Source organism: Leucopleurus acutus (genome assembly GCF_964270905.1).
Source record: "Leucopleurus acutus genome assembly, chromosome: 12".
Lineage (NCBI taxonomy): Eukaryota > Metazoa > Chordata > Mammalia > Artiodactyla > Delphinidae > Leucopleurus > Leucopleurus acutus.
Genome location: NC_139154.1, coordinates 18176821 through 18203462, shown reverse-complemented (window position 1 = coordinate 18203462; position 26642 = coordinate 18176821). Strand labels below are relative to the sequence as shown.

Below are 26642 nucleotides of genomic sequence, written 5' to 3'. Positions count from 1 at the left end.
TTCCCTGGAACTCACTAAATTGTTACACATTCCCTGGGCTAGGGAAAAACCCCCAGAGAAAGGAGACATACAAACCAGAGGGAAGTAAAACAGAAAGTCAAGGTCACCAGGAAATCTTGCAGTCAGGTCAGGTTGCCAGAGCCACCTATGACCGGGGAGCCAGGTAAACAGACAAAGAAGGAGAGCACCCATGTACGCGCGCACACATGCACACACACGCACACACGCGCGCACGCACACACACACACACACACACACACACACAAAGAGCCTGTGAAATATTCCATTTCTTGAATGCTTATTAAGGTGTCCAGACATTTGAATTTTTACAGATGTTAAAACAAACTTAAAAGGCCAAAGAACAAAGTTGCTTGCATTTCATTCTTCTTTAATGGGAAACATTTGTTCCTCTGGGTTTCTGAGGATAAACAGTATGTTTATCTGGGTTTCTGAGGATAAACAGTATTTCAAACCATCACCCTCAGTATCAATAAACACAGTCTGGTGACCACTGGGAGCTCTCCTTTCAAGGTGCCAGCACATGGCCACCTTGCCCAAGAAAGGACTTCTTAATGCGGCAGAGTAAAGCTTGAAACCTGCAGAATCCCCGGGATTCCAGAGTGGAAGAAGCAATTAAGTATTAATTAATATTAATCAATTAGTAAGGATTAGTTAAGCATCTGTATCCCAAAAGAAAGCAGACCTATCCCTACCTGGGGAGTAAGGCTGGCCTAAGGACCTCATGTGCCCAGAGTACTTCCTCTCTAGCCTGTCACTACCCTTAACAGTCCCACCATTAGAGCTGCTCACAAAAACACACACTCTTGTGGCTAAAAGAGATATAAAACACCACCAGTGAATCACTGCTTCCAGGTAAAGCTTTATATCCGAAAGGTCCCTATCAAAAAGCTTATGTGAATGCATCAGCATTCAGGAGCGGATGACACACTGACTGGGATACACTTCACCTTGGAAAGCACACGATGGACCCATCTGTGAAGAAGAGGAACTGGGAAAGATTCAGAGCACGGATGCTGGGAAACCCTATTTCCTCATCCTCAAGGTTCAGTGACGAGTCTTCCAACCTCTCCTCCCATAAGAGATGGGTTTATCTAATTGCCAGGAGAGCAAGAGTGGAACTGAAGCATTAGAGATGCACACTCACGGCCTCACTCCCTTCCTTTCTCGATGCTCGGGGGCTGTGAGCAGCACGTGGCTCTCCTGGCAGCGGCTAAATGAGGGCCTGACCTGCGGCCCCAATGACGCCCCCTAGGGGAAGCCCAGCCAGGCTCAGGTGTTAGAGTCTCATTTTGGTTGGTCCAGCCCTGCCATCACCAGAGATGCTCTTTTGATCCCCATCTGGGGCCTGTCACCTATTTATCAATTGGTTCCAAATTCAGAGGTGAACAGGATTAAGACTGCTGGGGCTCTTGAATGCCAAGGATGTAGTCTCTGTGGGATGCAACTGGAAGGGCCCAAGCTCGGCTGGAAGGCAGTATGCAGATACTGAGTGGGAAGCAGACACAGACACACACTTACCGATTCGTCTCTCCCCGCCTCCAGCAGAGCGTCTAAGCGGCTAGTCTGGCTCAGAGCCAGCTCAAAAGGCGATTTCTCAACCCAGCTGATGGCAGCGGCTATGGACTGTGCAGTCACAGGAACAGCACCTTCCTGCCATTTCACAGGCTCTTGAGAAACCCTGAAAGGGACCGCATGGGGCTGTCACTGGCAGTGCACGATGTAGCTGTCAGCCCTCAGTCTCACAGCTACGAGCAGCAAGACACCCAATGTCACCAGAGCTGAGAGAAAGAAAACACAGCTCCCAGCCCTCTCAAAGTTACCGAGAAAACAAGCGAGCTGTTTAAGGCAGGTTTTCAAAGCACTATGACCTTCCATAAGCTGTACTGACTGGGAAAAACAATGCTTACAGGAGAATTTAAAAATCTCAAAAATTCGAACATCAACAATTGCATTAAAATTACTGAGGAACGTGCACAGGGAACTACACTCAATATCTTGTAATAACCTATAATGGAAAAGAATCTAAAAAGGAATATATGTATATACATATATAAAACTGAATCACTTTGCTGTATACCTGAAACTAACACCACATTGTAAATCAACTATATTTCAATAAAAAATTTTTAATGTCAAAAAAATTATTGAGGAAAGTTATTTTCATAAACAGGAAGGTTTAGGGCTTCCCTGGTGGCGCAGTGGTTGAGAGTCTGCCTGTCGATGCAGGGGACACGGGTTCGTGCCCCAGTCCGGGAAGATCCCACATGCTGCGGAGCGGCTGGGCCCGTGAGCCATGGCCTCTGAGCCTGCGCGTCCGGAGCCTGTGCTCCACAACGGGAGAGGCCACAACGGTGAGAGACTCGCGTACCGCAAAAAAAAAAAAAAAAAAAAAAAATAGGAAGGTTTAGATGCAACTGTCTTCTGTGAATAGTTAAGTTTATAAGGATTCACAGCATTAAGATTTGCAAATCAGCAACAATTTTGTTACTCCACAATTTTATTTCTAATTCTTTTATTACATTGTTTTCATTGTTCTGAAAGTTTCCCATCAGTTACCTTTTTTTGGATCAAAAATAGTATTGTTCTGAGTTCACCAGAGCGTAAGTTTTTAAATCCTGGAACATTTTAATTCAATCATTTAATTTGAGCTTAGAAATGTGATGGAATACCCCCAAAAAACAAGGGCCACTTGAGTTTATCTCTGTGTTTATAATTAAACAAATTTTATGAATCACTTATGAATTTGTAATTATAAGAATTATGTGAATCCTGGACTAAATGAATCAGCCTCATTTGCCCCTCCTAGCCCACCTCCAGATACAGAGGCTGCCTTACCTCTGTGTGGCCCTTTGGGTAGAGAATCTGGCTGAGTGGCATCTATGCTACACATTTCCAAGGAAGCTAAAGCACTGTAGACTTAATAACTTAATTCCTTCAATAATATAACTGCGACAGAAATAGAAACTTGGGATAGAACACAATTAGGCAGCATCCTCAAAGGTGTCATCTGTTTAGCTGAAAATATTTTACTTAAAAAAGAAAAACTCGGGCTTCCCTGGTGGCGCAGTGGTTGAGAGTCCGCCTGTCGATGCAGGGGACGGGTTCGTGCCCCGGTCCGGGAAGATCCCACATGCCGCGGAGCGGCTGGGCCCGTGAGCCATGGCCGCTGAGCCTGCACATCCAGAACCTGTGGCTCCGCAACGGGAGAGGCCACAACAGTGAGAGGCCTGCGTACCACCAAAAAAAAAAAAAAAAAAAGATTTAAAAAAGAAAAACTCAATTAGATAGATGTCCCTCTCATCCAGATGTTTTCTGTCAGGGAAGTACAGCCACTGTTCCACATGAGAAGTCAGTGCTGAAGTCCAAATTCTCTTGAATACAAGAATCTGTAAAAAATTGATTGTGAAAAATCTGAAATATGGGAAAGTCTATAAAGCCAGCCACCTGTTGTTCTGATTAAAGGGGGTCAACTTACAGGGGAAATCAATATGAGCTGCAAACTCAATCTGAAAAGCAGTGAAATTTGTGACACTGGAATTCATTATTGAACCTAAAGTCTAAAACGTATGAAGGAATTTTAAGAATTTATATTCTTATATTTTGACCTTGCCATACCATACACTGAAGAAAACAATGTTTTAAAGTATCTTCTAATTTGAAAACTAAGATGCCATATACAAAGCAGATAAAAGTTTTTAAGATTTACTCATTGTGGGTTTTCTGCTGGAATAATATATTCTAGGAAATTACAATATTAAAGCTCCTCCCTCCCCACAGATCTAACTGTGTTAGTTATGCTCCTTAACTCCAAATACATGAAAATTCCTCATGAAGTTTCAGGGAAATACTCCTTTCCTATGGGAACTCACCATATGATATTGAACTTGGCTATGTGAGCCACCTGCTCCTGGAGGACCATGATTAGAGCATCTTGGCACAGATTAAGCTCCTCCTCCAGCATGCCGCCACAATCCAGCACTATGGTGATGCACTGTTCCAAGATGACACCAAATATCTGCCGGCTGTTGCTGGTGAGCCAGTCCATCCGCTGCTTGTAGCTCTCCACAGCTTGTGTTAAGTGTTCCACATACTGATAGATCAGTTCTGATTTGGCTGTCAACTTAATGAAAATAAAAGTAACAAAATAAAATAAAATTAATAAAAGCACACCAAATCAAGTTATTTGAACCACATTGCAGCCAGGAACAATAGGGCCCACTGAGTCATGGGCTATACCATCAAGAACTGTACATTAATAACAGTTTCATAGATGATCCTTCAAACTCCACATAATCCAGGAGGAAGTCTTCCAATCTTTCAACTGAAAAACCCCTGGATAATTCCCCATAGAAGGAAACATCGTGATGAAATCTATTCAAAAATATAGCACTTTTTAAAAAAACGTGTTTCCAGATTGTGTTTAACCTTTCTAGTTACAGAATTATTTTTATCTGAAAATGCTCAGGGGTACTTTAAGAAATTAGGTAGAAGAAAAGAGAGATTAGCAAAGGCAGAGGGGAAAAAAGTTCCTAAAGGAACTAGAAAAAGATGAACAAACAAAACACAGAGTTAGTAGAAAGAAGGAAATCATAAAGATCAGAGCAGAAATAAATGAAATAGAGACTAAAGAAGCAATAGAAAATAACAACGAAACTAAGAGTTGGTTCTTTGAAAGATAAACAAAACTGATAAACCTTTAGCCAGACTCATAGAGAAAAAAAGAGAGAGTGCCCAAATCAATAAAACCAGTAATGAAAAAGAAAAACTTACAACCAACATTACAGAAATACAAAGGATCATAAAGAGATTGCTATGAACAACTATACACCAATAAAATGAACAACCTAGAAGAAATGCACAAATCTCCCAGATGGAACCAGGAAGAAACAGAAAATATGAACAGGTCAATTATCAGTAATGAAATTTAATCAGTAATAAAAAAAAAACCCAACAACTCCCCCAAAACAAAAATGTAGAACCAGATGGCTTCACAGGTGAATTCTACCAAACATTTAGGGAAGAGTTAACACCTATCCTTCTCAAACTATTCCACAAAAATTGCAAAGGAAAGAACACTTCCAAACTCATTCGGCCAGCATCACCGATACCAAAACCAGATTATCACAAAAAGAGAAAATTACAGGCTTATCACTGATTCACATAGATGCAAAAATCTTCAACGAAATATTAGCAAACCAAATCCAAAAATACATTAAAAGGATCATATATCATGATCAAGTGGGATTTATTCCAGAGATGCAAGGATGGTTCAGTACCTGCAAATCAATAAATGCAATACACCACTTTAACAAACTGAAGAATAAAAATCATATGATCATCTCAATGGATGCAGAAAAAGTTTCTGACAAAACTTAACATCCATTTATGACAAAAAAAAAAAAACTCTCCACAAAGTGGATATAGAGGGAATAGACTTCAACAAAATAAAGGCCATATATGATAAACCTATAGCTAACAGCATACTTGATGGTGAAAAGCTGAAAGCATTTCCTCTAAGATCAGGAACAAGACCAGGATGCCTGCTCTTGCCACTTTAATTCAACATAGTATTGTAAGTCTTAGCCAGAGCAATCAGACAAAAAAGAAATAAAAGGAATTCAAATTGGAAAGGAAGAAGTAAAACTGTCACTATTTGCAAATGACATGATACTATACATAGAAAATCCTAGACACCACCAAAAAACTACCAGAGTTCATCAATGAATTCAGGATACAAAATTAGTATACAGAAATTTGTTGTAGTTCTATACACTAACAATGAACTAGCAGAAAGAGAAATTAAGAAAACAATCCATTTACTATCACATCAAAAAGAATAAAATACCTAGGAATAAATCTAAGGAGGTAAAAGACCTGTACTCAGAAAACTATTAAGACACTAATGAAAGAAATTAAAGATGACACAAACAGATAGAAAGATATACTGTGTTCACGGATTGGAAGAATTAATATTGTTAAAACGACCATACTACCCAAGGCAACCTATATATTTATGCCAGCCTTATCAAAACACCAATGGCGTTTTTCACAGAACTAGAACAAATAATTTTAAAATTTGTATGAAAACACAAAAGACCGCGAATAGCCAAAGCAATCTTTAGAAAGAAGAACCGAGCTGGTGGTATCATGTTCCCTGACTTCAGACTATACTACAAAGCCAGCAATCAAAACAGTATGGTACTGGAACAAAAACAGACACATAGATCAACGATGCAGAACAAACAGCCCAGAAATAAACCCATGCATTTATGGTCAATTAATTTATGCAAAAGAGGCAAGAATATACAATTGGGAAAAGACACTCTCTTCAATAAGTGGTGCTGGGAAAACTAGACAGCTACTTGTAAAAGAATAAAATTAGAATATTTTCTCACATCGCATACAAAAATAACCTCAAAATGAATTAAAGACCTAAATGTAATACTGGAAACCATAAAACTCCTGGGGGAAAACATAGGAAGAACACTCTTTGACATAAATCGCAGCAATATCTTTTTGAATCTGTCTCCTAAGGCAAAGGAAACAAAAGCAAAAGTGAACAAATGGGACCTAATTAAACTGAAAAGCTTTTGCACAACATATGAAACCACTGGCAAAATGAAAAGACAACCTTCTGAACGGGAGAAAATATTTGCAAATGATATGACTGATAAGGGATTAATATCCAAAATATAGAGTCATACAAATCAATATCAAAAAAACAAACAACTCACTCTCCGCCCTGGGTCGCCGCAGCCTCCGCCGCTTTCAGGCCTAGCAGCCTGAAGAAAAAAAAAAAAAAAACAGAAAAAGATAGAAAAAGAAAAAAAATCCGGAAACGCTTTTAAATCTTTTTTTAAAAGAAAGAAAGAGGGCTTCCCTAGTGGCGCTAGTGCTTGAGAGTCCGCCTGCCGATGCAGGGGACACGGGTTCGTGCCCCGGTCCGGGAAGATCCCACATGCCGCGGAGCAGCTGGGCCCGTGAGCCATGGCCGCTGAGCCTGCGCGTCCGGAGCCTGTGCTCCACAACGGGAGAGGCCACAACAGTGAGAGGCCCGCGTACCGCAAAAAAAAAAAAAAGAAAGAAAGAAAAAAAAGAGCGAATCCTCCTCAGAGAACCCGTGGGGAAGTCACTTTCGCACGCTTCCGGCCTGCCCCACGCCGCCGCCCCCGGGCGTCCGTCAGTCCCCGCCCTTCGGTCCGGTGGTGAGCCGCTCGCGCGCCCGCGTCCACGCACTTCCGCACGCCACCCGGCCGCGCCGCGTGGCAGCCCGAGCCCGCCGCACCGGCCCCCCGCACGCCGGCCTCCGCGCTGCACGTGTCCGCGCTGCACTTCGCCTGCCTGGCGTGGGTGGCGCCTGCGCGCTCGGGCAGCCCGGGGGCTTGCAGAGTCGGCACCGACAAATATTTGGTTTCCCGTTTTCCCGGGCTGCCGTAATCTTAAACCGCCAGGAGCCCGAGGCCTATATTTATAGAGAAATGCACGTTCCGGAGGCCGCCGTGGGCACCACGGGGTTGCCTCTGGAAGAATTTTTGTAATTTGGAGGACAGTCCCCGTTTTAATTTTTTTCATTTTTTGAAATTGGGAGCTTCCGGACCAGGACAGCTGAAAATTGCAAACTCCCAGGGAGGGCCATATTGTTTTTGAGAGCCTTTTGTCTGCGGTTTGGCAGTCTCCTCCGAGCCGCCCCCAGACTCCTCTCCGGCCCGCGGAGCCCACTCCAGCTTCTCTGAGCTTCACTGCCACCTGTGAGCCGCGGCACGGGCCACGGCTCCGAGCGGAAACCCCCTTTGTCCTGTGTGGTCCCTCTAAGAAGTCCTCCTGGCGGGGCTCAGGGTGGTGGGGAGATGAACGCTGCAGCCAGCAGCTACCCCATAGCCTCCCTGTACGTGGGTGACCTGCACTCAGACGTCACCGAGGCCGTGCTGAACGAAAAGTTCAGTCCTGCGGGGCCTGTGCTGTCCGTCTGGGTCTGCCGCGATATGATCACCCACCACTCCCTGGGTTATGCGTACGTCAACTTCCGGCAGCCGGCTGACGCTGAGCGGGCTTTGGATACCATGAACTTTGATGCGATTAAGAGAAAGCCAATCGGTAACATGTAGTCTCAGAGGGATCCCTCTTTGAGAAAATCTGGCGTGGGAAGCGTCTTCATCAAAAACCTGGACAAATCTATAGATAACAAGGCACTTTATGATACTTTTTCTGCTTTTGGAAACAGTCTGTCCTGCAAGATAGTGTGTGATGAGAACGGCTCTAAGGGTTACGTCTTTGTCCACTTCGAGACCCAGGAAGCTGCCGACAAGGCCATCGAGAAGATGAACTGCATGCTCCTCGATGACCACAAAGTGTTTGTGGGCAGGTTCAAGTCTCGAAAAGAGCGAGAAGCTGAGCTTGGAGCCAAAGCCAAGGAATTCACGAAAAACTCTGGGGAAGAGGTGGATGATGAGAGTCTGAGCTATTCAGCCAGTTTGGTAAGTGTCGAGGTGACGAGAGATCCCAGTGGGAAATCCAAAGGCTTTGGCTTTGTGAGTTACATAAAGCACGAGGATTCCAATAAGGCCGTGGAAGAGATGAATGGAAAAGAAATCAGGGGGAAAGTCATTTTCGTCAGCCGTGCGCAGAAGAAAGTGGAACAGCAGGCCGAGTTAAAGCGAAAATTTGAACAGCTGAAACAGGAGAGAATTAGTCACTGTCAGAGGGTGAATCTCTACATTAAGAACTTGGATGAGACCATTGATGATGAGAAGTTAAGGAAAGAGTTTTCTCCTTTGGGATCAATCACCAGTCCTAAGGTGATGCTGGAGGATGGGAAAAGCAAAGAGTTTGGCTTTGTCTGCTTCTCATCCCCTGAAGAGGCAACCAAAGCAGTCACAGAGATGAACGGACGCATCATGGGCTCCAAGCCACTGTATGTCGCCCTGGCCCAGAGAAAGGAAGAGAGAAAGGCTCACCTGACCTACCAGTATATGCATTGGGTGGTTGGGATAAGAGCACTCCCTGCCAATGCCATCTGAAATCAGTTCCAGCCTGCAGCTGGGGGCTACTTTGTGCCAGCAGTTCCACAGGCTCAGGGAAGACCTCCGTATTACCTAACCAATTAGCACAGATGAGGCCTAATCCACGCTGGCAGCAAGGTGGGAGACCTCAAGGCTTCCAAGGAATGCCAAGTGCTATACGCCAGTCTGGGCGTCGTCCAGCCCTTCGCCATCTGGCTCCAGCTGGTAATGCTCCAGCTTCTCGCAGCCTCCCTACTACCACTCAGAGTCGGGTCTGAGTGCCCAGACCGCTTGGCTATTGACTTTGGTGGGGCTGGTGCCGCCAGCAAGGGCTGACTGACAGCTGCCAGTCTGGAGGTGTTTCCGCAGCTGGGCAGAACCTAGCGTGCTGCTGTTGCTGCCGCTGCTGCTTGGGCTGTTGCACCTTACAAATACGCCTCCAGTGTCCGCAGCCCTCACCCTGCCATCCAGCCCCTGCAGGCACCCCAGCCTGCAGTCCATGTGCAGGGGCCGCTGACCGTCTCCATGCTGGCCGCAGCACCCCCGCCCAGGAACAGAAGCAGATGCTGGGTGAACGTTTGTTCCTGCTCATCCAGACGATGCACTCAAACCTGGCCGGGAGGATTACGGGGATGCTGCTGGAGATTGACAGCTCGGAGCTGCTGCACATGCTGGAGTCCCTGAGTCTCTCTGCTCCAAGGTGGATGAAGCTGTGGCGGTCCTACAGGCTCATCATGCCAAGAAAGAAGGTGCCCAGAAGGTGGGCGCTGTTGCTGCTGCTACCTCTTAGACAAGGACAAACCGATTCAAAAGCCAAATAACCCCTCATGGAATTCAGCTCAAGGTTTGAAGATGCCCTAGCTCGTCCTATGGACCTCAACACCAAGACCCACAAATTGCAAATTTAATAGGTCATTTTGTATCAAAAGGTCAATTCTGAAGCGCCTAGAATTTTTCAATTGAAAGATTATATTCTTTGGGTTCTGATATGGCGAAGACAGTGTTAACTTTTTTTTTCTATTGTGAGTTTTGATTTTTCCCCCCAGAAATTGATTTTATTTGATGTACCCAAGTCTTACCCAAGTTTCTCAATAAAGAAAAAAATCTCCATTAAAAAAAAAATGGAAAAAATGGGCAGAAGATCTAAATAGACATTTTCCCAAAGAAGACATACAGATGGTCAACAGGCACATGAAAAGATGCTCGTCACTAATCATCAGAGAAATGCAAATCAAAACCACAATGAGATATCAGCTCACACCTGTCAGAATGGCTATCATCAAAAAGACCACAAATAGGGCTTCCCTGGTGGCGCAGTGGTTGGGAGTCCGCCTGCCAATGCAGGGGACACGGGTTCGAGCCCTGGTCCGGGAGGATCCCACATGCCGCGGAGCAACTAAGCCCGTGCACCACAACTACTGAGCCTGTGCTCTAAAGCTCGAGAGCCACAACTGCTAAGCCCGCACGCCTAGAGCCTGTGTTCCACAACAAGAGAGGCCACCGCAGTGAGAAGCCCGCGCACCGCGATGAAGAGTAGCCCCCTCTTGCGGCAACTAGAGAAAACCCGTGCATGGCAAGGAAGACCCAATGCAGCCAAAAGTAAAAAATAAAGTAAAAAAAATTTTTTAAAAATAGAGATGAAAAGGTCCTTAAAAATGTTTAAAAAAAAAAAAAGACCACAAATAACAAATGCTCAGGAAATGGAGAAAAAGGAACCCTCCTACACTGTTGGTGGAAATGTAATTGGTGCAGCCCCTATGAAAAACAGTATGGAAGTTCTTCAAAAAACTAAAAATAGAACTGGCATGTAATCCAGCAATTCTCCTGGGTATATATCCAAAGAAAATGAAAATGCTAATTCGTAGGTATACATGCAGCCCAATGTTCATAGCAGCATTATTTACAGTAGCCAGATAATGGAAGCTATAGAAACAACGTAAGTATCCATCAACATATGAATGGATAAAGGAGATGTGATATATATATATATACACATATATCACACAATAGAATAGAATATTACTCAGAATTTTACTCAGCCATAAATAGAATATTACTCAGCCATAAAAAATAATGAAAGCTTGCCATTTGCAACAACATGGATGGATCTGGCGGATATTATGCTCAGTGAAATAAGTCAGACAGAGAAAGACAAATATTGTGTAATCACATGTGGAATCTGAAAAATAAAACGAATGAATATAACAAAAAATGCATCTGTATCATATTTGCATCTGGCGTTGAATTGTATCGTTTCATAAATGACATTTGTATTCAACCTAGAGATTATCATACTAAGTGAAGTCAGACAAGAAAGACAAATATCATATGATATCACTTATATGTGGAATTTTAAAAAATGATACAAATGGACTTATTTACAGAACGGAAACAGACTCAACAGACTTTGAGAAAAAACTTATGGTTACCAAAGGGGGAAGGTGGCGGGGGGAGGATAAATCAGGAGTTTGGGATTAACATATACCCACTACTATATATAAAATCAACAAGGACCTACTGTATAACACAGGGAACTCTACTCAATCATCTGTAATAACATGGGAAAAGAATCTGAAAAAGAATGGATATGTGTATATGTATAACTAAATCACTTTGTACACCTGAAACTAACACAACAATGTCAATAAACAATGTACTCTAATAAAAAAATTAAATTAAAAAAATTTGTATTCAACAAATCTAGATAAAATTCAGACACTCCAGAGAAAACTGGGTTGGGCTGGGGGAGAAATTAGGTAGAAGAAAAGAGAGATCAGCAAAGGCAGATGAAAAAAAAAAGTCTCACTGAAACATCTGCCTAAGCATAATATGCCAAAAATATTTCTGAAAATGCTTCTAAACATGCCAGCACATCTGCCTGGCTTCCTCTAAGGGATGCCACCCCACTACCCATCCTCCCGCTCACAGCCTTTGTCCTATGTCCTCTTGTCTCTCAGGCCAAGCTCCCCTGTACCTGGATCACTTGATCACCCAGGGCTGCCACCAACACTCTAGGGGCTGCCCCTGAAAGGTGACTTACAAATAAAGCATCGTTCACACAGGTCAGGCAAAATCGTGCAAGGCCTTTCAGGGTGTAGGGTGGCAGGAGACAGACAAAAGGAATATGAAAAAAGTGTACCCTATGCTGTGAAGAATCAGACATTAAAAGATCTGGTACTTTAAAAAAAAACAACTTTAACAATCTTCACAACACCCCCAAACACCTAAATGGTTAAGGAAAATGTGTCTTCGGAACACACCATGTAATTCTACGTTTTCACGCTGGCCCCTCTGCCTTCAACTCCTTTCGTTCTCATCCCAGCCCCCTCCTCACGCCCCCGTGTCGGCAGAATTCCTAACTCCCTCGCCAGAGTTCACGGCACTTGCTACAAACCTCTACCATAACACAGAAACCAGGGTGGGACCATGTCATAGGGGCCATGTGGGTGGAATTAGATGGCAAAGACAGACGTTTTCAATACTGCCACATTGGTTTTAAGGTGGTTCAGATAAAAAAAAACTGCACAGCGCCACCAAAATAAAATAAAATGAAAATAAAAGTAATGTACATTTTTTAAATGTTAAGAAATAACCATCCAGGTGGTACATGAATATAAAGTGACATGAAAAAGTATCCAGGAAGCAACATGATGGGACGTGTGTCTCTGGAGCTCCCTGTGGTGGCTGGGGTGTGCACAGCACCTGACGTGTTAAGGGTGCGCAGGAATCACGTGTTGAATTGCTGGGAATGAAGGACTCCAGTAACAGATGCCACTCAATCTCTGTCCACTACTACCAGCATCAGGGGTCCTCTATTTCTAGAGCATCTACCAGATAACAGCAGTCTTGTGCTTGCCTTTCAGCTAACTTCTGTCATACTGCTTTGTTTCTTTATTTTCCAGGCAAAACAAAGTGTTGATATGCAAAGCTTTTCACCTCCGGTCAAGACCTTTCTGCTCTCATCTCTAATGGGTCAAGTGCTTCTCTCCCCAGTTCCTGGGCCGTGACATTCACCACTGTCTACACACAGAAGAAATCCTCCAGCCCTGATAAGGCCTTGGCCTGCCTGCCTCTCCATGTAGACCTCAGTGGCATGTCCCAGGACCTGGCCATCCATCGAGGGAACTCTGACTTACATTGTACGCTCTGCCATCTTCCGTTGTGTAGATCCGTGGAAACAGGCCATCTGCATACCGGGAAGCCACAAGTCTCCCCAGAGACGTCACATAATCTGCATGTTTATAAAGAAAAGCAGTCAAAATGGTACATTATCAACACTGATTTTTATTTCAAAATGCTATTCTCTGACATCAGATTATATCCCCAGGGACACCAATCATCCGTGATGCTTAGTATTCTGTTCTAGGTAATAAAGTATTTCTAGGTGCTATGATAAATGTGACTGTTTACGACATGTGAAATCCTGTGATGCATGAATGAATGGGGAGGAAGAACAGGGTTTGTTTCTTGGTCTCCTGGTTCTTTTGTCCAGAATGATTAAGGCAGAGGTCAAAAAGATGACATAGAGACTGTGTTTAATTCCAGAGATCTTTTATTCAGGACTTGGGCTTAGTTTTCAGAATTTTAAAAATTAAACTTAGATATTATCTACTGTTCTCTCGAGTGGGGATTCATGAATAAATGAGTGAGATGAAGCAAGTAGGGAACAGAGTCAGAACACTCATACAGGATGTCAAGACCACTTTCTTCTCAGAGCATATGCTCAGCTGTTCAACATCCATCCCATAAACACTCATTGAGCACCGCTATGCGCTAGACACAGTGCTTACAGAATGGGAGTACAGTGCTTCCTGAAACATATGTTTACTCCTTCGCAGAACTAACAGAAGATTTCAAGGACTAATTATGACTTGGCAGGACAGAGATGAGGTAAGCCTTCATGGAGCTGTTTTATTGTGATAATTATTTTATTGTTGCTGTTATTGTTAGTATTATTAAGTCTCAAAGGTGGTAGAGAGAGCGGTGGTACTCTTCGATCCAACACTTCCTTTCCTTTGCCTTTCCAGGGAGGCAGGATCATGGCCTACTTGGGAAAGGCAGAAGGGGCAAGGCTGAATTTTAGAGACCAGGTTTGGTCCCAAATCACCAGGAATGATAAAATTCACAAGTTCTGAAGTTCAATGTCCATAATAGTAAAGAGCAAAGAATGGATACTTGAATCCCATCAGCAATAACCTCACTCAATAAATCTCTCAATCTTTAAAATCTTCATTTCTAAGATTTCAACATCTTTTTTTTTTTTCTTTGCAGTATGCGGGCCTCTCACCGTTGTGGCCTCTCCCATTGCGGAGCACAGGCTCCGGACGCGCAGGCTCAGCGGCCATGGCTCACGGGCCCAGCCGCTCCGTGGCATGTGGGATCTTCCCGGACCGGGGCACGAACCCGTGTCCCCTGCATCGGCAGGCGGACTCTCAACCACTGCGCCACCAGGGAAGCCCCTGATTTCAACATCTTGACTGACATCTACAGAGCAGCATCAAATCACCAGCAGCATTCTCTCTTTACCTAAGACATTTATCTGGAGTCAGGAGGGAGGGCTATTTTCTGAGAATTGAAGAAGATGAATCTATGTAAGGCTCCATAGCTGTATTAAAATTAAATTAAAAGCCAATTAAAATTAAGGCATTATGAATTCCCCATCCAATAATGGTGAAGTAGATTTTATTGGCTAACTCTCACACAGAAAAAAATTATAAGCCCTGGACAAAATATTAAAATAGCTACTTGAAGGCACTAGAGAGCAATCAAGAACAGGCAGAAACTGGAGTAGCATTAATCCTTGAAAAAAGGAAATTGGTGCGATTTGCATTCATTTAATAAGGGAGGCAGAGTTTGGAGTTTGAGTCCAACCAAGTTAACTGCTTGCTAGAATAAGAATCAGCTCTCCACCCATCAACTGGTAAGTGGATAAACAAACTGTGGAATATCCATACAATTCATCTCCTGATTTTATTTGGCCATAAAATGAATAAAGTTCTGGTACATGCTACAACATGGACGAATCTTAAAAACATCACATTAAGTGAAAGATGTCAGGGACTTCCCTGGTGGCACAGTGGTTAAGAATCCGCCTGCCAATGCAGGCGACACAGGTTCGAGCCCTGGTCCGGGAAGATCCCCCATGCTGTGGAGCAACTAAGCCCATGCACCACAACGACTGAGCCTGCGCTCTAGAACCTGCAAGCCACAACTACTGAGCCCGTGTGCCACAACTACTGAAGCCTGCGTGCCTAGAGCCAATGCTCCACAACAAGAGAAGCCACCATAATGAGAAGACCGCGCACCGCAATGAAGAGTAGCCCCCACTCGCTATAACTAGAGAAAGCCCACGTGCAGCAACGAAGACCCAACTCAGCCAAAAATTAATTAATTTTTTTAAAAGTAAAAGATGTCAGTCACAAAACACCACATATTATATGACTCCATTTATATAAAATGTCCAGAACAAGAAAATCTATAGAGACAGAAAGTAGACTGCTTTGGGCTGGGGCCTGATGGGCAGGGTGCATAGCTAAGAAGTACACGGTTTCTTTCTGCAGTGATGAAAATGTTCTAAAGTTGACTGTGATGATGGTTGCACATATCTGTAAATATTGAATTGCACACTTTAAATGGGTGAATCGTATAGTATGTGAATTACATCTCAATAAAGCTGTTATTTTTTAAAAAGCAGATATGAGAATCTAGCTGTTTTCTATTGGGACAAATATTAAAGGGATTTGCAACAATGTAAAACAGTGCCACTCTTCTCACTACCATTTTTATTTTAAAAAACATTTTTTTCTTAAAAATGTTATGTTAACATATAATGGGTTTGTTACTTTTAAATGAATTAATAAATATTTTTAAGGGTTTTAGTTTTAACTTCCAATATGATAAATATCAACAGATGTAAAATGCATAAATTCTTGTAAGAGATTAAAAATGAGGACGTGATATGAAAGTGTATAAAGGAGATGTAATGAACTGAATAAAGAAACATTAGGATAAAAACATTTACATACTAATATAGGTAATCAATTCTAATGACAGTGGATTTCTCATCAGAAATCACAGAGGCCAGAAGGAAGTGGCACAATGTCTTTTAAGTGCTGAAAGAAAAGAACTGTCAACCCCAAATCTTATATCTGGTGAAATTATTCTTCAGGAATGAAGGAGAAATAAAGATATTGTCAGACAAAGAAAAAAAAATGTTGCCAGCAGAGCTATTCTTACAGAATAAATAAAGGAAGTTCTATAAACAGGAAGGAGATGATAAAAGAAAGAACCTTGAAACATCAGGAAGGAAGAACACAGTAAGCATAAATATGTGTAAATAAAACAGATTTCTCTTCTTGAATTTTCTAAATTGCTTGATGGTTGAATTAAAAAGTATAGTACAGCCTAATGTGATTCTCAATGTATGAAGATAAACAATAAAGCATATTATAAATGAGATTAAAGGGACATAAAGGGAAATAGTTACCATTCTTCATTCAAACTGATAAAATGCTGACACCAGTAGACTTTGATAAGTTACATATTTATAATGTAATACCTAGCACAACCACTAAAAGAGCTGTGTGAAGAGCTACTCAAAAAATACTATAGATAAATTTTTTTAAATTCTGAAAAATGTTTAAGTAACCCAAAGATAGGCAAGAAAAAGAAATAAATGGAAAACAGAGGAAAACAACAGAAAACAAAAAATAAAATGTCAAACAAACTCTAACATATAAATAATTACATTTAATATAATTGGTCTAGATACAACAATTAAAAGAGATTGGCAAAGAGGATTTAAAAACTGACCCAATAATAAGGTGTCTATAAAAACCTGCTTCAAATAAAATGATGTATAAGTTAAAAGTAAAAGGACAAAAAAGATAAGTCATGTAAATATTAAAAAAAAAGAAAGCAGGATTGGCCATATAATGTAAAAAAAGTAAACTACAGAGGAAAGAATATTACTAAGGATAGAGGAGAACATAATATAATTATAAAAGTGTCAATCCACCAGGAAGACTTTGCAATTCTAAATGTACGTGCACCAAACAATAGAGCAGCAAATATGTAAAGTAGAAACTGATAGAACTGAAAGTAGAAACAGACAAATCCACAATTATAGTTGGAGATTTCAATATCACTCCTGTCAACAATTGATAGAATAACTAAACAGAAAATCAGCAAGAATAAACAGGATCTAATTGGCATTTATTTTAAAAAATACTCCATACAACAACAGAAGAATACACATTCAAGTACCACAGAATATATACCAAGGTAAACCATATCCAGGGCTAGAAAACAAACCTCGAAAAATTTAAAAGAATTGAAACTGAGTATGTTCTCTGTCCACAGTGGAAACAAACTAGAAATCAATAACAAAAAGGTAAGAGATTCTGGGTCTGGGTTTCGTATGTAGCAGAGCAGCTCCCTCGCTGCGATCTATTGAAAGTCAGCCCTCGACACAAGGGTTTGAAAAAAAAAAAAGTTAAAATAGAAATTAAAAAGAGAAAAAAAATTTTAAAAAGATGAGCGAAATCTCCAAACTCTTGGAAACTAAATAACATGCTTCTAAAAAAAAAAAAAAAGTCCTTGAATCAAAGAAGTCTCAACAGAAATAAAAAATACTTTCTTAACTGAAATGATATACAATAAAATGAATTGATAATGAAATGAAATGATAATACAACATACGAAAATTTGAAGGACACAGCTCAAGCAGTCTCAAGAGAGAAATTTATAGCACTAAATCCTGACACAAGAAGAGCTGAAAAGTCCCAGAACAATAATCTAAAGGTCCCACCTGAAGAAACTAGAAAAAGAAGAGCAAAATAAAATCCAAAGCATGCAGAAGTAAATAATAAAGATCAAGGCAGAAATCAATGAAATTAAACAAAGAAAAATAGAGAAAATCAATTAAATTAAAAACTGGTATTTTAATAAGATCAATAAAATTGACAAACCCCTAGCAAGACTGACAAAGATGAAAATAGAGAAGACATAGGGCTTCCCTGGTGGCACAGTGGTTGAGAATCTGCTTGCTAATGCAGGGGACACGGGTTCGAGCCCTGGTCTGGGAGGATCCCACATGCCGCAGAGCAACCAGGCCCATGAGCCACAACTGCTGAGCCTGCGCTTCTGGAGCCTGTGATCCGCAAAAAGAGAGGCCCGCGCACCGCGATGAAGAGTGGCCCCCGCTTGCCGCAACTGGAGAAAGCCCTCGCACAGAAACGAAGACCCAACACAGCAAAAATAAATAAAATAAATTAATTTAAAAAAAAAAAGAGAGAAGACATGAATTATTGATACCAGGAATGAAACAGGGACTATCACTTAAAACCCTACAGAATCAAAAGAATAATGGAATACTACAAACAACTCTGCACACATAAATTAAACAACTTAGATGAAATGAATCAATTCCTCAAAAAACGCAAACTACCACGACTCACTCAATACAAAATAGATCATTTGAATAGTCCTATACCTTATTAAGGAAAGAAATTTGTAATTTAAAAACTTCTAGAAAAAGAAATCCCCAGGCTTGGATAGGTTCCCTGGATAATTCTACTGAACACAGAAAGAATTAAATTCTATACAATATTTTCCAGAATATAGAAGATAAGGGAACATTTCCCAACTCATTTTATGAAGCCAGCGTTACCCTGATACCAAAATCTGACAAAGGCAGTATAAAAAAAGAGAAACTACAGACAAATATCCTTCATGAATATAGATGCAAAACTCCTTAACACAAAATTAGCAAGTAGAATTCAGCAATATATAGTATAAAAAAAATTGTACAACATGATGGAGTCATGTTTATTCCAGGATACAAGGCTGGTTCAATATTCAAAAATCAATATAATCAAGCAAATTAACAGGCTAGGGAAGAAAAATCACATGAACCTTTCAACTGACACAGAAAAAGCATTTGACAAAATCTAACACCCATTCATGATAAAAGCTCTCAGAAAACTAGAAATATAAGGGACCTTCCTTAACTTGATTTTTTTTTTTAATCTACCAAAAAACCTAACATCATACTTAATGGTTAAAGACTGAAAGCTTTCTCCTAAGATCTGAAATGAGGTAAGGATGTCTACTCTTACCACTTCTATTCAAACTAATACTAGTAAAATATATACTAATACTATAAATATAAATATATTTATATAAATATATTTATATATACCATAAAAATATATACTAATATACTAATACTATAAAATATATTTATATAAAATATATTTTATATATATATAATATATACTAATATATTAAAATATTAAAATAAATAAATTAATTAATTAAATAATAAATAATAAATAAAATAAATAAATAAATAATATTAAAATATTAAAAATAAAATATATACTAATATACTAATACTATAAATATAAATATATTTATATAAATATATTTATATATACTATAAAAATATATACTAATATACTAATACTATAAAATATATTTATATAAAATATATTTATATATACTATAAAAATATATACTAATATACTAATACTATAAAATATATATATATATAAAATATATAATACTAATAAAAGTTCTAGCCATCACGACAAGACAAGGAAATAAAAGGCATATAGATCAGAAAGGAAGAATAAAAACCTTCCCTATTGGGCTTCCCTGGTGGCGCAGTGGTTGGGAGTCCGCCTGCCGATGCAGGGGACACGGGTTCATGCCCTGGTCCGGGAAGATCCCACATGCTGCGGAGTGGCTGGGCCCGTGAGCCATGGTCGCTGAGCCTGTGCATCTGGAGCCTGTGCTCCACAACGGGAGAGGCCACGACAGTGAGAGGCCGGCGTACCGAAAAAAAAAAAAAAAAACCTTCCCTATTTGGAAGTGACATGATGGTCTACCTAGAAATCCCAAGGAATCAACAACAACCAAAGAAAACCTCGTAGAATTAATATGTGAGTTCAATAAGGTCACTGGATAAAAGATCAACATTAAAAAACCAACCATATTCCTACATACTAGCAATGAACATGTGGAAACCAAAATCAAAAATACAGTTTCATTTATAATTGCTCAGAAAAATGAAATACGCACTAAATCTAACAAAACATGTCCAATACTTGTACACTGAAAATTACAAGACAGGTGTTGAAGGAAATCAAAGATGTAAATAAATGAAGAGATACTCCATATTCATGGACTGAAAGACTCAACATAGTAAAGATGCCAATTCTCCTTAAATTGATATACTGGTTTAATGCAATTCCTATCAAAATCCCAGCAATATTTTTGTAGACAGACATGGTTATTCTAAAATTTATATGGAAAGGCAAAGAAAATAGAGTAGTAGTTAAGACAATTGTGAAAAAAGAATAAAGAGGGAGGAATCAGTCTACCCAATGTCAAGACATTATATAATTATAGTAATCAAGAGTATGGGGTTTGGTGGAGAGACAGACATACAGATAAATAGAACAAAACAGAGGACCCAGAAGTAGCCCCATATAAGTACAACCAGCTAATTTTTAACAAAGATAGAAAAGCAATTCAAAAGAGAAAGGATAGTCTTTTCAATAAAAGTTGCTGGAGAAATTGGATATCCATAGTCCCAAAAAATCAACCTTATACAAAAAATAAATTAATCACAGGCTAAATGTAGGGTGTAAAATCATAAAAGTTTCAGGAAGAAAAGGGGGGAGAAAAACTCTGAGACTTAGCAAGATCTATACAAGAAAAAAAATAAATTGGATCCCATCACCTGTGCACTGAGAAACTCTGTTAAAAGGATGAAAAAAGAAGTTACAGACTAGGAGAATATATCTGTGAAACACGTATGTGACAAAGGACTTCTGTCTAGAATACATAATGAACATTTAAGACACCAAGCTAATTAGAAAACAATCAAAAGACATGAAGAAACATTTATTTTGCCAAAGATGATATATAGCAAATAAGCACATGAAAAGGTATTCAACAAAACTAGACATTAGGGAAATACAGATTGAAACCACGGTGAAATATCACTACACAACTGTTAAAACAGCTAAAATTTTTAAATGGTGACAATACCAAATGCTGATATGATGTGGAAAAACTGGATCCCTCATATATTACTGATGTGAATAGCACAACAACTCTGGAAAACAGTTTGGCAAGTTTCTTAACAAAACAAAATAAAAACAAAACATATACTTAACATACCACCTAGCAATTGCATTCCTGGGCATTTATCCCAGAGAAGTGAAAATTTACGTCCACATAAAAACCTGTAAACAATTATTCATAGCAGCTTTACTTGTAATATCCCCAAACTGGAAACAACCTAGACGTCTTTTAATGGGTGACTGGTTAAACAAACAGTGGTACATCCATACCATGGAATACTACTCTGTAATAAAAAGAAACAAACTATTGATACATGCAACAACTTGCACGAACCTCAAAGAAATAATACCAAGTGAAAAAACTGCCAATCCCAAAAGGTCATGTACTATATGATTCCATATATATAAACAGTCTCTAAATGAGACAATTATAGATGTGAAAAACAGACTGGTGGTTGCCAGGAGTTAAGGATTTTGGGAGATAGAGTATCTGTATGCCTATAAAGGGGTACCACAAGGGAGCTCTTTGTGGTGATAAACAGTTCTGTATCTTGATTGTGGTGGTGGTTACACAAATCTAAACAGGAAATAAAATTACGTAGAATTAGTCACAGACAGTGTATCAATGTCAAATTCCTGGATTTGGTATTATACTATGATTTTATAAGATGTAACCAGTGGGAGAATTGGATGAAGGGTATGTGGGATCTGTTTATATTATCTTTGCAACTTCCTGTGAATATATCATTTCAGAATTTTAAAAATGTCAATCAATCATCCAAAAAAAGAGAAAAAAAATAAAGACAATATCAGATGAACAAAAACTGAGAAAACTCTGTCACCAGCAGACCAGCACTACAAGAAATGCTTAAAAGAAATTCTTTAGGAAAAAACACCAGATGGAATTTCAAATCTTAACAGGAAGGATGAATATTATAAACAGTAAATATGTGGATTTTAAGATGCTATTTTTTCCCACTCAATTTCTTTAAAACACAAATGACTTTTTAAACCAATAATTATAACACTGGATTGTGAGGTTTATGATATATGTAAAAATAAAATATACTAAAACAATAACACCAAGGACAGGTGTGGGGGATAAGTGGAGCTACACTGTTATAAGAGTCTTACATTTTATATGAAGTAGTGCAAAGCTAACTTTTACCAGACCGTGACAAGTTATGGATATAATCACTAGAGCAACCACTGAAAATGCAATGCAAAAAGGTATACCTTGGGCTTCCCTGGTGGCGCAGTGGTTAAGAATCTGCCTGCCAATGCAGGGGACACAGGTTCGAGCCCTTGTCTGGGAGGATCCCACATGCCGCAGAGCAACTAAGCCTGTGTACCACAACTACTGAGCCCGTGCACCACAACTACTGAGGCTGTGTGCCACAACTACTGAAGCCTGCGTGCCTAGAGCCAATGCTCCACAACAAGAGAAGCCACCGCAATGAGAAGCCCGCGCACCACAATGAAGACCCAACACAGCCAAAAATAAAATAAATAAAAATTTAAAAAAAAACTTTATTTTTTAAAAAACGGTATACCTTAAAATCCTATTGCAATTCAAATGGAAAATAAAACTGGAATTAAATGAAATACAAAAATATTCAATGTACCCAAAAGAGGTCAGGAAAGGAGAAACAGAGGGGAATGAAAGTGATGGGACAAATGGAAAACAAACAGTGAAATGGTAAACCTAAATCTAACTAAGTCAATTACTACATTAAATGTAGAGACCCAAACTACAATTAAAAGACAGATTATGAGACTGGGTTAAAGGGGCACTCTTTAAAGACAGAGAGAACAGATAATTTGTAAGTGAAGAGTCTAAACATATATGCCATGTAAAAATGAAGCACGAGGAAGCTGTAGTGGTTATATTAATATTAGACAAAGTAAATGTCAAAACAAGGACTACCATGTGATATAAAGATGGACATTTCAAAATTATTAAAATTTGCCAATTCATCAGACAGATATGAAAATCTTAAATGTGTATGCATTTAGAGTTTCAAACTACACGAACAAAACTGACAGAACTAAAGGGAGAAATGGACAAATCCACTAGAAAAAAAAAACACTGAAGACATAGAACATCTCTACAATACTATCAAGCATCTTGACCTAATTAACCTTTATAGATACCACCTAACAACTGCAGAATACACATTGTTTTCAAGCATGTATGAAATGTGCAGCAAGATACACGTTGGGCCCTAAGTTAAATGTCAGTCAATTTCAAAGACTAAGAGATGCTCTCTGACCTCAATAGAAGTGAATTAGAAATCCAACTACAAAAAAGATATCTTTAAAAGTCCTAAGATATTTGGAAATTAAACGCATTTCTTAAAAAACATGAATCTAAGAAAAAAGATTATGAATCTAAGAAGTCTAAGAATATGAATCTAAGAAAAAGAGGAAATAAATACTTTAAACTCAATAATAATGAAAACACCACCTATCAAGATGTCTGCGATTCAGCCTAAGCAATGCTTAGAGGAATACTTATAACTTTAAATACCTATATGAGAAGAGAAGAAAGATTTAAAATCAATTATCTACGTTTCCACCTTAAAATAGAAAAAGAAATGCAAGTTAAACTCAAAGTAAGTAGAAGGAAATAAATAATAAATATCAAAGCAGATATCAATGAAATAGAAAACAAGGGATAGAAAAAAGAAATCAACAAACCCCAAATTTGATTCTTTGAAAAGAGGTATGATATACCCCTAACAAGACTTATCAAGAAAAGTGAGAGAAAACACAAATTATCAATATCAAGAGGGAACATCACTACTGATTCTACAGGTATTTAAAAAATGTTAAGGGAATATTTCGAACAATGTTTTGCCAATATATTAGAAAACATTCATGAAAGGGACAAATTTCTTGAAAAACACAACTTTCCAAAACTGACATGATGAAACAGAAAACCTGAATAGTTCTACGTCAATTACAGAAACTGAATTTCTTATGAAACTTTTCCTATAAACTCCAGGCTCAGATAAGTTTCGCTGGTGAGTTCTATCAAACATTTAAAGTTGAAATAGTACTAATCATATACAAACACCACCAGAACATAGAGGAGAAGGGAATACTTCCAAATCATTTTATGAGGCCAGCATAACCCTGATGCCAAAACCTAACAAGGACATGAAACGAAAATTATGGAGCAATATCCTTCATGATCTTAAAAGGAAAACTCCTTGACAAAATATAAAGAATTGCTACTTTGCTAATATTAATGACTGAATTATAATTATTTGAAACATGAGATAAAACTGCTTTCAGTTTGTTTCTTTATAAAGGAATCCCACAGACCCTGACTCTCGCAGACTCCCCCACATCTAAAAGGTATTTAGATGGTACAGGGTCGGCTGTACCAGCCTTTGTGGAAGGATAAATAAGAAGGCACAGCTTGAGCCCTGAAGAGCAAGGTCTTGCCCTTAGGATGGGCCCCCAGATCAGTCTGTAACACCCACATCCCCTAGATCTTCCTTATTACCAGCATGGAACAAAGCTGTCAAGGGAACTGGTGAAAAATGTGAAAAACACAGTATTAACGGCTGCTCAAAAAATACGTTTAATTGATTAATTAATTGACAAATTCAGAATAAAATCCTAGTCATGAAAATTGCCCTGACTGAAGGAGTGTTTCCCTCAGGTGGGGTGTTACTGAAATGTGGGCCAGCACAGCCCCAATGAGTGGGCAATCACACAATGTAAGACACTCAGTATCTCTGGTCCCCAGGCCCTACATTTCAGTAGCGACTCAAGTCAACATGTCCTTTAAAAAAAAAAACCCTCACACATTTCCATACTCCCTGTTGGAGGGCGGTACTCCTGGGAGTTGAAAACTAACATTCTAACTAAGATATTTAAGAAAATACTGGACCTTTAACAGGCAGGTCACAACAGGAAAATAGCATGTTCTCCCTGAAACCACACACAGCTATTGTTCTCATCCATAGCCTCCAGAAGGGTTTGCATAGGCCAGGGGGTGAGCAAGACATCTGCGGGGACAAGGGGTAGAACTCCTATTTATTTCTTATTTCATCTTTAGAAGAAGAAAGAATGAAATTAAGCATTATTAATATTTAATATGTGGGTTGAGGACTGTACATCTAAATAATATATTGATACATATATTGGGGGTCCGTGCGCAAACCTTTTTTACCCATAAGGATGTGAGATCAAAATAAACTCAGAGACCTGTGCTTTTGAGGGAACTTCAGAACTGATGCGACCTCGTCAAAGGCTAAAGGGCAGCATGCTGGTTGGGTTTTCCAGCCAGTGCTGCGTTGTGAGTATTATACCTTCACAACGTGGAAATCCAATCTGTGACAAAATCTGTTTCAAGGTCAATTTGTTGCTCTTAAGCCCATGCAGTTGAAGCCATTCCTCAGAAGAGATGAGACTCTGCTTGGCCGAGTCTGTTCTGGCGTGGCTCAGTCCCTCTTGCCACCGCAGCTGCTGCTCAGAGATGGTGGAAGATGAGCCTGGTACCTCCATCTCTGAGCTAGGATCTAAGTCATAGGGACCTCCTGTAAGGGCAATTGTCAACATCAGACTTCCCGAAAACTTGGAAGCAATCTAACATCAACCAAGGATTGGTTTAATATAAATTACAGTGCAACCATTCACTGGAATTCTATCAGGTAAAAATTATAATACAAACTGTATATTTGTTGGCAAAGAAAGTGTCTACATGTATGGCTAAAAGGTATCCATAAAACTCAATGTCTACATGTGTATACCCACAGACACTCAGAAAAACATCTAGAAAGATATGTGCCAATTTTTACAGTAGTTTTCTCTGTGTGGTGGAAGCACGTGTAGTCTTTGCCTTTTCTATATTGTTTAAACTTTTACACTACTTAAACATTTCTAAGACAAGATTTACTTTTATAATCAGAAAAATACAAAACTCTTCCATTTTGGAAAATAAACATTCGCTCCTGAACCTTCATGATACATCAGTATTCCAGTTATAATCACACCTGACCTTCCTCTTCCAAAGAGGATAAAGAGGATAAAACGCTGAAAGGAAACAAACCTTTTCTCAGGTGGAGTGGCTAACTGGGAGCTAGGGACATGGGGGCAACCAGACAGAGGCTCAGCCCTGATAGAATACAGGGACTCACCTTCCCACGTTTCATTCTCTGGGACTTCACTCGAAAGCTGTACTTAAACGTTCTGGCTCAGGTAGCCAAGCTGTTCTGAGACCAACCAGACTCAATGCAATACACAACACACTGAACTGATCCAGACCTGCCTAAACATAGCTGGTGCACACACAGGGAAGGAGGAGCCTGACTGTAATGTAATCTTAACCCACTCATTGCAACTTCAGGCAGGGCCTGATGACTTGGAGAAAGAGTAGAAACCTCTGCTTCCCTCTGTATCTAGAATGTGCAATGCATATAAATGTGTTTCCCTGGAATGTAACATTTTTCAACAATGGAAAAACTCGTTTTTCCCATTTCTAAAACTCTAACCCTATTTTCTGAAAGTATCA

At 39.7% G+C, this 26642-nt stretch overlaps 1 protein-coding gene and 1 pseudogene across 3 annotated transcripts in view; one reads left to right on the top strand and one right to left on the bottom strand.

The window, feature by feature from the left end:
• VWA3B (von Willebrand factor A domain containing 3B) overlaps positions 1-25651 on the bottom strand; it is a gene marked incomplete at both ends in the record, with an annotated part of 205589 nt that extends 179938 nt beyond the window's left edge. Inside the window, 5 exons of one of the 2 annotated variants that reach the window (XM_082851817.1) lie at positions 1540-1699; positions 3891-4141; positions 6756-6803; positions 13157-13251; positions 25441-25636. In XM_082851817.1, coding sequence (XP_082707943.1) covers positions 1540-1699; positions 3891-4141; positions 6756-6803; positions 13157-13251; positions 25441-25636 — 750 coding nt within the window. Of the gene's footprint in view, positions 1-1539; positions 1700-3890; positions 4142-6755; positions 6804-13156; positions 13252-25440 lie in introns of both variants that reach the window. The other variant, XM_082851818.1, reaches the window with a different exon arrangement.
• LOC309969833 (polyadenylate-binding protein 4-like) lies at positions 7869-9851 on the top strand (annotated as a pseudogene). The gene has a single exon. The product of its transcript is annotated as a polyadenylate-binding protein 4-like (transcript).
• Positions 25652-26642: the final 991 nt, after the last annotated feature.